At 44.3% G+C, this 12,500-nt stretch overlaps 1 protein-coding gene and 1 non-coding gene across 2 annotated transcripts; one reads left to right on the top strand and one right to left on the bottom strand.

The window, feature by feature from the left end:
- Positions 1–817: 817 nt before the first annotated feature.
- Positions 818–2,269, bottom strand: LOC133780684 (uncharacterized). The gene has a single exon (XM_062220266.1). It carries the CDS (start codon positions 2,267–2,269, stop codon positions 818–820), a length of 1,452 nt encoding a protein of 483 aa, XP_062076250.1.
- Positions 2,270–2,915: 646 nt separating this feature from the next.
- LOC133813589 (small nucleolar RNA R71) lies at positions 2,916–3,022 on the top strand. The gene has a single exon (XR_009884599.1). It is a non-coding gene; the product is annotated as a small nucleolar RNA R71 (small nucleolar RNA).
- Positions 3,023–12,500: the final 9,478 nt, after the last annotated feature.

The raw sequence follows: 12,500 nt of genomic DNA, 5'->3' as shown, positions 1-12,500 counted from the left end.
CACTCCATTAACAAGCAGATTAGACAATGGCTTGGATATCTTCGAGAAATCCTTTATGAACCGTCTGTAAAAACCGGCATGACCCAAAAAACTACGAACCCCTTTTATCGAAACTGGAGGGGGCAAATTCTCAATAGTAGACACCTTGGCTCTGTCTACCTCAATGCATTCCTGTGAGATCTTGTGACCCAAAACAATCCCCTCTCTAACCATGAAGTGGCATTTCTCCCAATTAAGCACCAAATTGGATTCTTCACATCGAATCAATACCATCTCCAAGTTCCTCAAACAATGATCAAACGATGAGCCAAACACTGAGAAATCGTCCATGAAAATTTCTATACAGTTCTCAACCAAGTCAGAAAAAATGGCCATCATACACCGTTGGAAAGTTGCTGGTGCGTTACATAGCCCAAATGGCATGCGTCGGAAAGCGAATGTGCCATAAGGACATGTAAATGTCGTTTTTTCTTGGTCCTCTGGTGCAATGACTATTTGGTGATACCCAGAGTAACCATCCAAAAAGCAATAATACTCCTTTCCTGCCAGTCTGTCTAACATCTAATCAATAAAGGGAAGGGGAAAATGGTCTTTCCTTGTTGCCATGTTGAGCTTGCGGTAGTCAATGCATATTCTCCAACCCGTAACAGTTCTTGTTGGAATTAACTCGTTCTTCTCATTCTTCACTACCGTCATTCCCCCCTTTTTAGGTACCACCTGAACCGGACTCACCCACTCACTGTCAGAAATTGGGTAAGCTACCCCTGCATCTAACCACTTCAACACTTCTTTTCTCACAATTTCTTTCATTGGTGGATTAAGTCTTCTTTGGGCGTCTATGGTTGGTTTGACTCCATCCTCCATTAAAATTCGGTGCATCAGTAGAGGGGCTGATCCCCTTGATGTCTGCCAAAGTCCACCCAATGGCCTTCATGTGCTCTCTCAGAATTCTCAACAATTTTTCAGTCTCCACATCAGATAGTGAAGCTGAAACTATAACTGGGAGTGTCTTATTTTCACCCAAAAACTCATACCTCAGGTGGTCAGGAAGTACTTTCAGTTCTAACTCTGGAGGATTCTCAATTGAGGGCAATGATCTTTTTGGTACTGCCCCAAGCTCTTCAAAGTATTTCCTTTTCAATGGCCCATAAGAATTAAGCCATTTTGCGTACTCCATAGCTTCCTTTCCATCTTGATCACTAACTTCATCTTCAACCAAACTCAACTCAAGAGGATCATTTGTCAGTTTTCTCTCTTCCACTAAATTACCCATTACATCCACTGAAAAGCAATTGTCACTAGCTTCTGGATAGGTCATGGCCTTGAGCACATTGAACACAACTTCTTCCCCTTGCACTCTCAACTTCAACTCACCCTTCTGAACATCTATAAGTGCTTGGCCTGTTGCCAAGAAGGGTCTCCCAAGGATAATGGGGACATTGCTATCCTCTTCCATGTCAAGAACTATGAAATCGGCAGGAAAAATAAACTTGTCCACTTTGACCAGGACATCTTCAATTACCCCTCTTGGATGTGCCAACGAACGATCAGCTAGTTGCAAAGTTACAGTTGTGGGCTTTGCTTCACCAAGTTGCAATCTCTTGAAAACTGACAATGGCATCAGGTTGATACTGGCCCCCAAATCACAAAGAGAATTTATTCCCTCAATTCTCCCAATAGTGCACGGTATTGTGAAACTCCCAGGATCTCTCAGTTTAGGAGGGAGCTTCTTTTGCAGTATAGCACTACACTCTTCTGTCAATGCCACAGTTTCAAAATCCTCCATCTTCCTCTTCTTGGACAAGATGTCCTTCATGAACTTGACATAACTCGGCATTTGCTCTAAGGCCTCCGCAAATGGAATGTTGATGTGCAGTTTCTTGAAAACTTCCAGGAATTTAGTAAACTGCTTGTCCATGTTGTTCTTACGGAGCCTTTGGGGGTAGGGGATCTTTATGTGATGCTCAATACTGATTGGTGGGGTAGCCTCTTTTACTGGTATGCCCTCAGTAGCCTTTTTCTCACTGTGCTTCTTTTCCTCTTGTGTCGGTGCCTGTGCCTGTTGATCCTGACCCACTTCTTCAACTGGCTGCTTCTCACTTGGTCCCTCATAATTCTTCCCACTTCTCAACGTGATTGCCTTGCAATTCTCTTTCGGATTGACTTCAGTGGTGCTAGGCAAGTTACCTTGGGCACGATTAGCCATGAGAGTAGCCAATTGTCCCATTTGGGTCTCCAAATTTCTAATAGAAGACCGAGTTTCAGCCATGAATTGGTTTAACACATCTGACTGAGAATTAGAATTTCCACCAGAATTTTGTTGCTGCTGATGATGAGTGGGCGGTTGAGGTTGTTGCTGCTGTCTAAATCTTGGCTGAAAGAACCCCTGTGGCTGTTGTTGGAATGACTGCTATTGGCTGGAAGATTGGCCTTGCTGATCATTCTTCCAAGAGAAATTGGGATGATTCCTCCACCCTTGATTAAAGGAGGTGGAGTAAGGGTTGTTATTGTTCTGTCGAGGACAATTCCCAATAGCCTGAGCCTGCTCCATTGGCATGTTGTTTACATCAGCATACTGACACTGTTCATAGGCATGAGGACCCCCACATATTTCACACAAAGTCTGGGCCTGTTGCACTGGAGCTGTTATCACATTGCCTTGCAATTGCTTAGTCAAGGCCTCAACTTGAGCGGTCAATTTTGAAATTGCATCCACTTCATACATACCGGCCACTTTCCTTGAAGAACTTCTTTCACTTGGCCACTGCTGATTATTCATGGCCATTTCTTCCAACAAGTCATATGCCTCATTGGCGCTTTTTCTCATAAACGCACCACCAGCTGCTGCATCAATGAGTGTGCGAGTAGTACCACACAACCCATTATAAAAATTATGGACTAGCATCCATTTCTCTATTCCGTGATGCGGGCACTTTCTTATCAATTCTTTGAATCTCTCCCAAGCTTCATAGAGAGACTCATTATCCAACTGAGAAAAATTATTGATCTCTCCTCTCAACTTAGCTGCTTTCGCTGGAGGGAAAAACTTGGAGAGGAACTTCAGTGCTAGATCATTCCAGGTATTGATTGAGTTAGGTGGCAAAGATACCAACCAACTCTTAGCTCGCTCCCTCAGAGAAAATGGGAACAATCTCAGTCTGATAGCATCATCACTAACTCCGTTCATCTTAAATGTCTGACAGAGCTCCATGAAGTTAGAGAGATGCATGTTTGGGTCTTCAGTGGGTAGTCCCCCAAACTGGACTGTGGACTGAACCATCTGAAGTATGGCTGGCTTTATTTCAAAATTGTTTGCATCTACGGTGGGTGGTCTTATACAAGACTGGACCCCTGTCATTGTTGGCAAAACATAATCCCTCAGGCTACGGTCGGGTGGATTCTGACCATTAGCTGGGTCTTCTATGGCACCCCCATTATTACCGTAGTTGGCCATAACTTCCTCTTGCTCAATCCTATGTGCAACTCTTTCCAACCTTTTGTTTTTTCTGTTTTGCCGACAAGTCTTCTCTATCTCAGGATCAACAGGCACTCTTGCAGCTGGTCCTTGACGTCGCATAAACCAATGGTACCTGAGATGAGATAAGAAGAATTTGACACAAACAAGTTAGCAAAAAGTGAAAAGAAAACCAAATTAGAATTTAATCCAATTAACGTAATATTAACTAAACAATTCCTCGGCAACGGCGCCAAAAACTTGTTGCTTATATTTTTAATACACGCAAGTGCACGTATCATACAAGTAGTACTCACACAGGTGAGGTCGAACCCAAGGGAATTGTAGCTAAGTACTAACAAAATTGGATCTATATTTCTATTTGGCTACAATAAAATTTGGTGTTTAAATAATAATGCAGAAACAAAATAAGCAAAATCAACAATTAAGAAATTAAGGGTTTAACAATGGATGCGAAGATAGGGATATGATTTCAATTGCTTCGATTACCCAATTGTTAACGCTAGTTGACTATTCTTCTTCTTTCACTGAAATGACAGATTATAAAATTACCTAAACTCTTTTCAGATCATTTAGGTTCTAAATTGCATTGTCAACTATTGCATTTCTGAGATAGCACAACAATCAATTAGCTTTAAGTAATAATCTATAAGTCACATAAGCTATGCAAATACTTTCGTTTCGCATCAAAACCTATGTTCATTCACTTAGAGCATTCCTAATATTCACTTTTCAGATTTCACATTAGGATCATGAATCATGCTCGAGGTGATCAATCTCAAACATACATTAAGCATAAATATGAACAAATTTCATAGACAAGCGAGAAGAAATAATCAAATAGCATTAACCATGGGATAATTTCAGTCAATATCCATCAAATCCCTAATAAGAGTTTAGTTCATCATCTTAAAATTCAAATCCATAATCAAACTAAACAATAGCATAGGAAAATCAAAGAAAAAGAGGATGAAACTAGATGGGGAGTTGTCGGAGATCGCCCACGCTTGCTCCAAAGTCCGTCTTCTCTTGTCTTTTCTCTCCTTTTTGTGTGTTTTTCCGTCCAAAATCGCGATCCCCTTTTCAGAATGAAGACCTCCTTCTATATTCTCCCCATAATGACGAAATTGCCCTAAAAATTCTGAAGTGTACGGCCGATAGCGCCGCGGCGCCAATTCCTGCGCCGCGGCCCTAATAGGCAAAGGCAAAATCTCGAGTCTCTGGAAAGGGGCTCGCCGCGGCTCTAATACGCACTAGCGCCGCGGCGCCAATTCCTGCGCCGCGGCCCTAATTGAATTTTCAGCAATATCCATTCCAAATGCTTGATTTCTACACAATCCACTCCAAATGCCCAAAACATAAGCTTAACCTGAAATCAAGCAAAAACAAGCATAATTCCGCTCCAAAAACACAAGAACCATTAGAAAGACACTGATAAAGACACTTGAAAAGATAGGCTAAAATTAGCCTAACATAACCCGTTACCCTAAAATCCCCGATAACGCTATAACCTTTAATATCACCCCGAGACTCACCCCGAGCCCCGAGCTCAAACCTGTTATGACCAAACCGATAATCACGTTTAACGATCGTCTCATGTCGGAATACTCAAACCAATCCACATTATAATGTGGTCTCACAATATATCATTATCGCACATACAAATATACAATTATACCCTCAACGGGCCAAATTACCATAATACCCATGTAAACAAATGTGGACTCACAAGCATGCATTTAACATCATATAATAATATAATTTTCATAAACATGCGTAAACACATCTAATGGCATAATTAAACAGTTATGGCCCTCCCGGCCTACTAACCCAGCCATTAACCATAATAGGAAATCTGGGGCATTACAACTATCCCCTCCTTACAGAAATTTCGTCCTCGAAATTTACCTGAACAGCTCGGGAAACTGACTCCGCATATCAGACTCCAGCTCCCAGGTCGCCTCCTCGACCCTGCTGTTCCTCCACAATACCTTAACCAAAGGTATTGTCTTATTCCTGAGGACCTTATCCTCTGATCAAGTATCTGAACAGGCTGCTCCTCAAAGGAGAGATCTGGCTCAAGCTCCAGATCCTCATAACTCAGGACATGTCTCTCATCAGATACATACCTCCGAAGAGCAGAAACATGAAATACATTATGCACGGCCGACAATACCGGAGGCAAGGCTAGCCTGTAGGCCACTTGACCAATCCTCTCCAGGATCTCAAATGGACCTACAAACCTGGGACTCAGCTTGCCTTTCTTCCCAAACCTTCTCACCCCTTTCCATGGCGAGACTCTAAGGAAGACATAGTCTCCTACCTGAAACTCCACGTTCCTGCGTTTGGGATCTGCATAGCTCTTTTGTCTGCTCTGAGAAGTAAGCATCCGAGCTCTAATCTTATCAATAGCCTCACTGGTCCTCTGAACCGCCTCAGGACCTAAGTATCTCCTTTCACCTGTCTCATCCCAATGAATGGGAGATCTACACTTCCTACCATACAGCATCTCATAAGGTGCAACACCAATAGTAGACTGGTAACTGTTATTATAGGAGAACTCTATCAAAGGAAGATACTTACTCCACGAACCACCAAAGTCTAGCACACATGCTCGCAGCATGTCTTCCAGTATCTGGATCGTCCTCTCAGATTGCCCATCTGTCTGAGGATGATAAGCTGTACTGAACTTCAGTCGTGTACCCATGGCTGTCTGTAAACTCTTCCAGAACTTAGAAGTGAATGTAGGGTCCCGATCTGACACGACCGACCTAGGAGCACCATGGAGACGCACGATCTCTCTCACATAGAGATCTGCATACTGATCAACAGTATAAGTAGTCCTCACTGGTAGAAAGTGAGCTGACTTGGTATAACGATCCACTATCACCCAAATGGAATCATGCTGACCAACTGTCCTGAGCAAGCCCACCACAAAGTCCATTGTGATGTCTTCCCACTTCCACTCTGGGATATCCAGAGGCTGCAATAACCCTGCCGGCCTCTGATGCTCAGCCTTGACCTGCTGACATGTCAAGCACTTAGCCACATACTCTACTACATCTCTCTTCATCCCTGGCCACCAGTACAACGATCTTACATCCTGGTACATCTTCGTGGTGCCTGGATGCAAAGAGTAAGGTGTAGTATGATATTCATCCAGAATCTCCCACCTCAATGCAGTGTCTAACGGAACACATATCCGTCCCTTGTATCTCAATAACCCCAAATCAGACACTGTATAATCCCTGGATGCTCCAGCCAGAACATCCTCTCTAATCTTGATCAGCTGTGGATCACTCAACTGACCCTCTTTAATCCTCTCTAACAGCGTAGACTGTAGCGTAACATTGGCCAACTGGCCCACCAGCAACTCTATACCAGCTCTGGTCATATCATCAGCTAATTCCCTGGCTATCAGTCTGATACCATGAATCTGTCCCGGACCCTTCCGGCTTAAAGCATCTGCTACCACGTTGGCTTTCCCTAGGTGATACAGAATCTCACAATCATAATCTTTCACTAATTCTAGCCAACGCCTTTGCCTCATGTTCAAGTCCTTCTGAGTGAAGAAGTACTTCAGGCTCTTGTGGTCTGTATAAATCTCACACTTCTCTCCATAGAGATAATGCCTCCATATCTTTAAAGCAAAAACCACCGCTGCCAACTCTAGATCATGAGTAGGATACCTCTTCTCGTACTCCTTCAACTGACGAGAAGCATAAGCTATAACCTTCTCTGATTGCATCAGAACACAGCCCAGACCCTGATGAGAAGCATCACAGTATATCACAAACTTCTCCTGGTCTGTCGGAAGACTCAGAACTGGAGCTGTAATCAACCTCTGTTTCAACTCTTGGAAGCTGTTCTCACACTTGTCTGACCACACAAACTTCTGACCTTTGCGTGTCAGCTCAGTCATCGAAGTAGTAATCTTTGAGAACCCTTCCACAAAACGCCTGTAATACCCTGCCAATCCAAGGAAACTCCTAACCTCAGAAGCATCCTTTGGCCTTGGCCAATCTCTGACCGCTTCAATCTTTGATGGATCCACTTTAATCCCCTCCTTACTGACAATGTGCCCAAGGAAGGACACCTGAGACAACCAGAATTCACATTTCTTGAACTTTGCAAACAATCTGTGCTCTCTCAACCTCTGCAGAACCAACCTCAGATGTTGCTCATGTTCTGACTCAGTCTGAGAATACACCAGAATATCATCGATAAAGACGATCACAAACTGGTCCAAATAATCCTTGAACACTCTGTTCATCATATCCATGAAAGCGGCAGGGGCATTAGTCAACCCAAATGACATAACTAGAAACTCATAATGCCCATACCTAGTGCGAAAAGCGGTCTTCGGTATGTCTCCCTCCTTGACCCTCAACTGATGATAACCAGAACGAAGGTCGATCTTAGAGAATACCGTCTTACCCTGCAATTGATCAAACAGATCATCTATCCTTGGCAAAGGATACCGGTTCTAAATTGTCAACTTATTCAGTTCCCTGTAATCTATGCACATCCTCAGAGAACCATCTTTCTTCTTCACAAACAGAACTGGCGCGCCCCAAGGTGAAAAGCTAGGTCTGATAAAACCCAAATCCAACAGCTCTTGCAGCTGTACCTTTAATTCTTTCAACTCAGCTGGGGCCATCCTGTATGGTGCTCTAGACACTGGCTCCGTCCCTGGGGCCAGTTCTATAACGAACTCAATCTCTCTGTGTGGTGGCAACCCTGGCAAATCCTCTGGAAACACATCCAGAAATTCACACACAAGTCTAGTATCCTTTGGTCTCACTGGCACAACCTTAGTGGTATCAACCACACTGGCTAAGAATCCAATGCAACCCCCTTGCAATAAATCCCTAGCCCTCAATACAGAAATCATAGGAATACGGGGTCCATGCACAGTACCAACAAATACAAAAGGATCCTCACCCTCAGGCTCAAAGGAGACCATCTTCCTTCTGCAGTCAATGGTTGCCCCATACTTGGCCAACCAATCCATACCCAGTATCATATCGAAGTCGTTCATAACCAACTCTATAAGATCCACTGACAACTCTCTGCCCTCCACTATCACTGGCAAAGACCTGACCCACCTCCTGGATACAACCAGCTCCCCAGTGGGTAACAAAGTACCAAACCCCACAGCATGAAAATCACAAGGTCTACACAATCTATCAATAACGCTACTAGCAACAAAGGAATGCGTAGCACCTGAGTCAATCGATACATTATAAACAGTTCCTGCACTAAGAAGCTGACCTGTAACAACTGAGGGCGAAGCCTCAGCTTCTGCCTGAGTCAATGCAAACACTCGCGCTGGGGCCGAGCTGTCTGCCTTCCTAGGCTCTTCCTTTCTTGCCTTAGGGCAATCCTTTTTCAGATGACCCACTGCTCCACAAGATAAGCAGGCCCTTGCTTTACACTCTCCCAAGTGATGCCTCTTGCATCTAGGACACTCGGGATAGGACTTCCAGGCTTCACTGCCCCCAGGACGACCTATTGTAACACCACGAGGTCTCCTGTCAGGACCTGGAACTGGGAAGGTGTCAGGAACCTTCCTCTTCTGATCACTGGGGCCAACACCCCTACCAGAACCCATAAATGGAGGACCTGGCCTCCTGAAATCTCTTCTGGCTGCATTCTCACGCCAGATCTTAATCTCTGCAGTTTCAGCTGTAAGTGCCTTCTCCACCGCCTGTGCATAAGTAGTGACTCCTGCCACAGTGGTGATGCGCACATCTCGGGCTAACCTAGGCTGTAGCCCCTGTAGGAAACGCTCTCTCCTGGTCCCATCAGTGGTCACCAGCTCCTTGGCAAACTTAGCCAAACGGTCAAACCTTAAGGCATACTCGGTCACTGATAAGTTTCCCTGAAGTAGCCTCATGAATTCATCAGCCTTCGCCGCTCTAATGGCGTCATTGTAGTACTTTTCATTGAACAAGGTCTGAAATTCCTCCCAGCTCAGGAGATTAACATCCTTGGTCTGACCAACCACTTCCCACCAAATTTGGGCATCTTCCCGAAACATATAGGCAGCACAGGCCACCCTCTCATTACCAACTACCCTCATAAAGTCAAGCATAGTGGTAAGCATGCTCATCCATTGCTCAGCTTTGGTGGGATCAGCATTGCCTTCAAACACAGGAGGTTGCTGTTTCCTGAACCGCTCATAAAGAGGTTCCAATCTGTTTTCAACCCCAGGCAGTGGCCCAATAACTGGCACCGACACAGAAGGTGCGTCTGCAACACTGGCCACCACAGGCACTTGCTGCTGCCTTAGGAGACGAAGCTCCTCTCCCTGTTTTACTACTAAAGCCTGCAAATCATTAAACATCTGCTGCCAGTTTGCAGGTGCTGGCTGTGGAACCTGAGATTGGTCATTCACTTGACCCTGACTACTGTCATTATTCTGACCCTGACCATTCTGGCCAGCTGAGGTGCCTGTCTGTTCTGGGTTCATTCTGTCACTGATACCTTACTGAAACAATAATCAATACGGCCAGTCAGGTAGTAATAACTAAACCTCTTGCCGCCTTACGGTCCAAGAACAAACAGATAATAGTCACATTCCACAGTCATTCAATATTCACAATCAGATACATGTTCATGGCATTCAGCACTCAGCATGTATCACTTAATAACTCATAAACAACCATACTAATAAGCAGGCGCCAGCAATCTCAGTACTAATCAATACACATTTGCTGAAGATATGATATTTCAGGGCACAGGCTCAGCATAATATCTCATGCACGCAAGTAACACATGTATATCACGTTTAAACAATTATTCATGTAACCACGTAAATAGTTACCAAACCGTGAGTCGAGCTTGTCTTCGGTGATGTGTGTACATACCCAGCCAGTCTACAGGAACCCTAACCTTGGCATTGCTCTGATACCAAGTTGTAACGCCCTGGTTACCCCAGAACAGTTACGGTGAACGGTGAACCGGAAATTTGACCCGCTACCCGAGTCCTTTGGTTAAAAACGTGATCTAGGTACCATTAACAGGTTAAGGTGAAAAACCAATAAAAAGGAAAGGGTACATTTTATTAAGTAAATAAACTGCTCATGAGCCTTTTAAAATGTTTACAAGTAGTTCAAGTTACAAAAGAGTTGCTACAGTTTCAAATATACAAACTCCGCCGGCCTAAGCGGCAAAAATAGGGTAAACCCCTAGTCCCTCTGAGAACTCCTTGACCGTGGCGGTCAAGCGGCCCTGTATGTACATTACATCGCCCAAGCTCTCCACTCAAGGCTGGCAAAGTTTTTCCTTTCCTTTACCTGCACCACATAGCACCCATGAGCCGAGGTCCAGCAAGAAAACACAATATAGCATGATATAATATCAACAATAATCACAGTTATTCCTTCCGGACTATCAGTCCAACGAATAGGTGACAATAGCCAAAAGTCACAATAATGAGCATCACTCCCTCTAGCCATGTGACGATAGGGTCACCAGGGCTTAATCGATAAGTTTTTCATTTATAAGTTTGTTTAGGACAGGTGCAAGGTGATTAGTCACCAACATAACCTTCCTCACGACTCTAGAGTCGAAGCTATGGACAACGTCCCTTAGCCTTGTGACAAACGGTCACCGGGGTCATATACCTTGGCAATAATCATCTGGTCGTAGACCAGGCAAGCGCTTATAAGTTTCTCGACCCTAGGGTCGGTCAGACATTAATGCTATAGAGCCATTCAATGCATGATTCTCGACTTTAGAGTCGGTCCCTGACTAGTCAGTGTCTTAAGCAGATAATCAGCGTTCACTAGCACTTAATATGCAATCCATGTCCACATATATCAACCAGCATGCCTCAAATATCAAACCATGCATGCCATATATCTATACAGGGTGCAACTGTACTAAAACACCGTTTTCTTACCTCTGGTTCGAGTGAGTATTATAATATGAACGACCCCTGAGAACGATCAACCTTTAAATTCCTTGACGGTCACCTGGTCATAACCAAAATATAGGATTCATCAATAAAAATGATAACCAAGGGTTCCCAAACCAAAACCCAGCCCCCGAGACATCAAATACTACCCAACCGGGTACTAGGTCCAACCCCGAGGCCTATGGTTTGAATCCCCAAGCTAAGAACCTTATTTTAGCAAAATTGGCTCAAAGGGCCGCGGCCCTCCCTGCTTTTGTGCCGCGGCGCGCCTCCAAACAGAGAGGCTCCCTGCCTGCCAAACGCCAAGGGCCGCGGCGCTCCCCTGCTGCGCCGCGGCGCCCAGCCCAGAATGGCAAGTCGGCCACACACGAGCCAGAATTTAACCCTGCGTGTTTCCCTTCAAACCAGTCCCTCGAATCATCTTAAAACCTTCTCCAAACATGTAATTGAACCCCCAAACCTTACCTATAACACCTCCTCACCAAAACCCAATCATCTAACACCAAGAACTCCCTTTAATCCTTACTTCCCACATCAAAAACCATGAACTAAATACCAAAGATAAAACAGAGCACCAGCTAAAATATATAGTAAAAACTCACCTTGGAACTAGCTTTAAACCTCCCACACCAGCTAAAACAAGTGCTCCAACCTTGCCTTCAATTTCCTTAGCTTGATCCCACTCCTAGAGCTCAAAACCTCAAAGGAGTAATGAAGAGGGTGATGTACGGGAAAGGAGGAGGCAAAACTCTGTTTTTACACTGTTTTATTACACAGCCTTCAGCCACTAAACCTTGTATATATCCTCCCCTAAAAGACCAAAATGCCCTTGTGACATCTAAAGCCTTTCAAACTACTCTAGGGGTAAAATTGGTACTTCTAGCTTAACCCGTTAATTATAATTAACGCTTCCCAATTCCCGCTAATCTCAATATCCTCAAACACCAATATTTCATAACCCGTTACCCTAAAATCCCCGATAACGCTATAACCTTTAATATCACCCCGAGACTCACCCCGAGCCCCGAGCTCAAACCTGTTATGACCAAACCAATAATCACGTTTAACGATCGTCTCATGTCGGAATACTCGAACCAATCC

This window comes from Humulus lupulus, chromosome 1 (assembly GCF_963169125.1).
Source record: "Humulus lupulus chromosome 1, drHumLupu1.1, whole genome shotgun sequence".
Taxonomy (NCBI): domain Eukaryota; kingdom Viridiplantae; phylum Streptophyta; class Magnoliopsida; order Rosales; family Cannabaceae; genus Humulus; species Humulus lupulus.
Note: the sequence above shows the minus strand (reverse complement) of the source record. Positions and strands in the feature narration are given on the sequence as shown.

What these genes read in the sequence shown, in the direction of transcription:
- LOC133780684 (XM_062220266.1), bottom strand. Translation starts at nt 2,269, where the DNA reads ATGGCTGAAACTCGGTCTTCTATTAGAAATTTGGAGACCCAAATGGGA.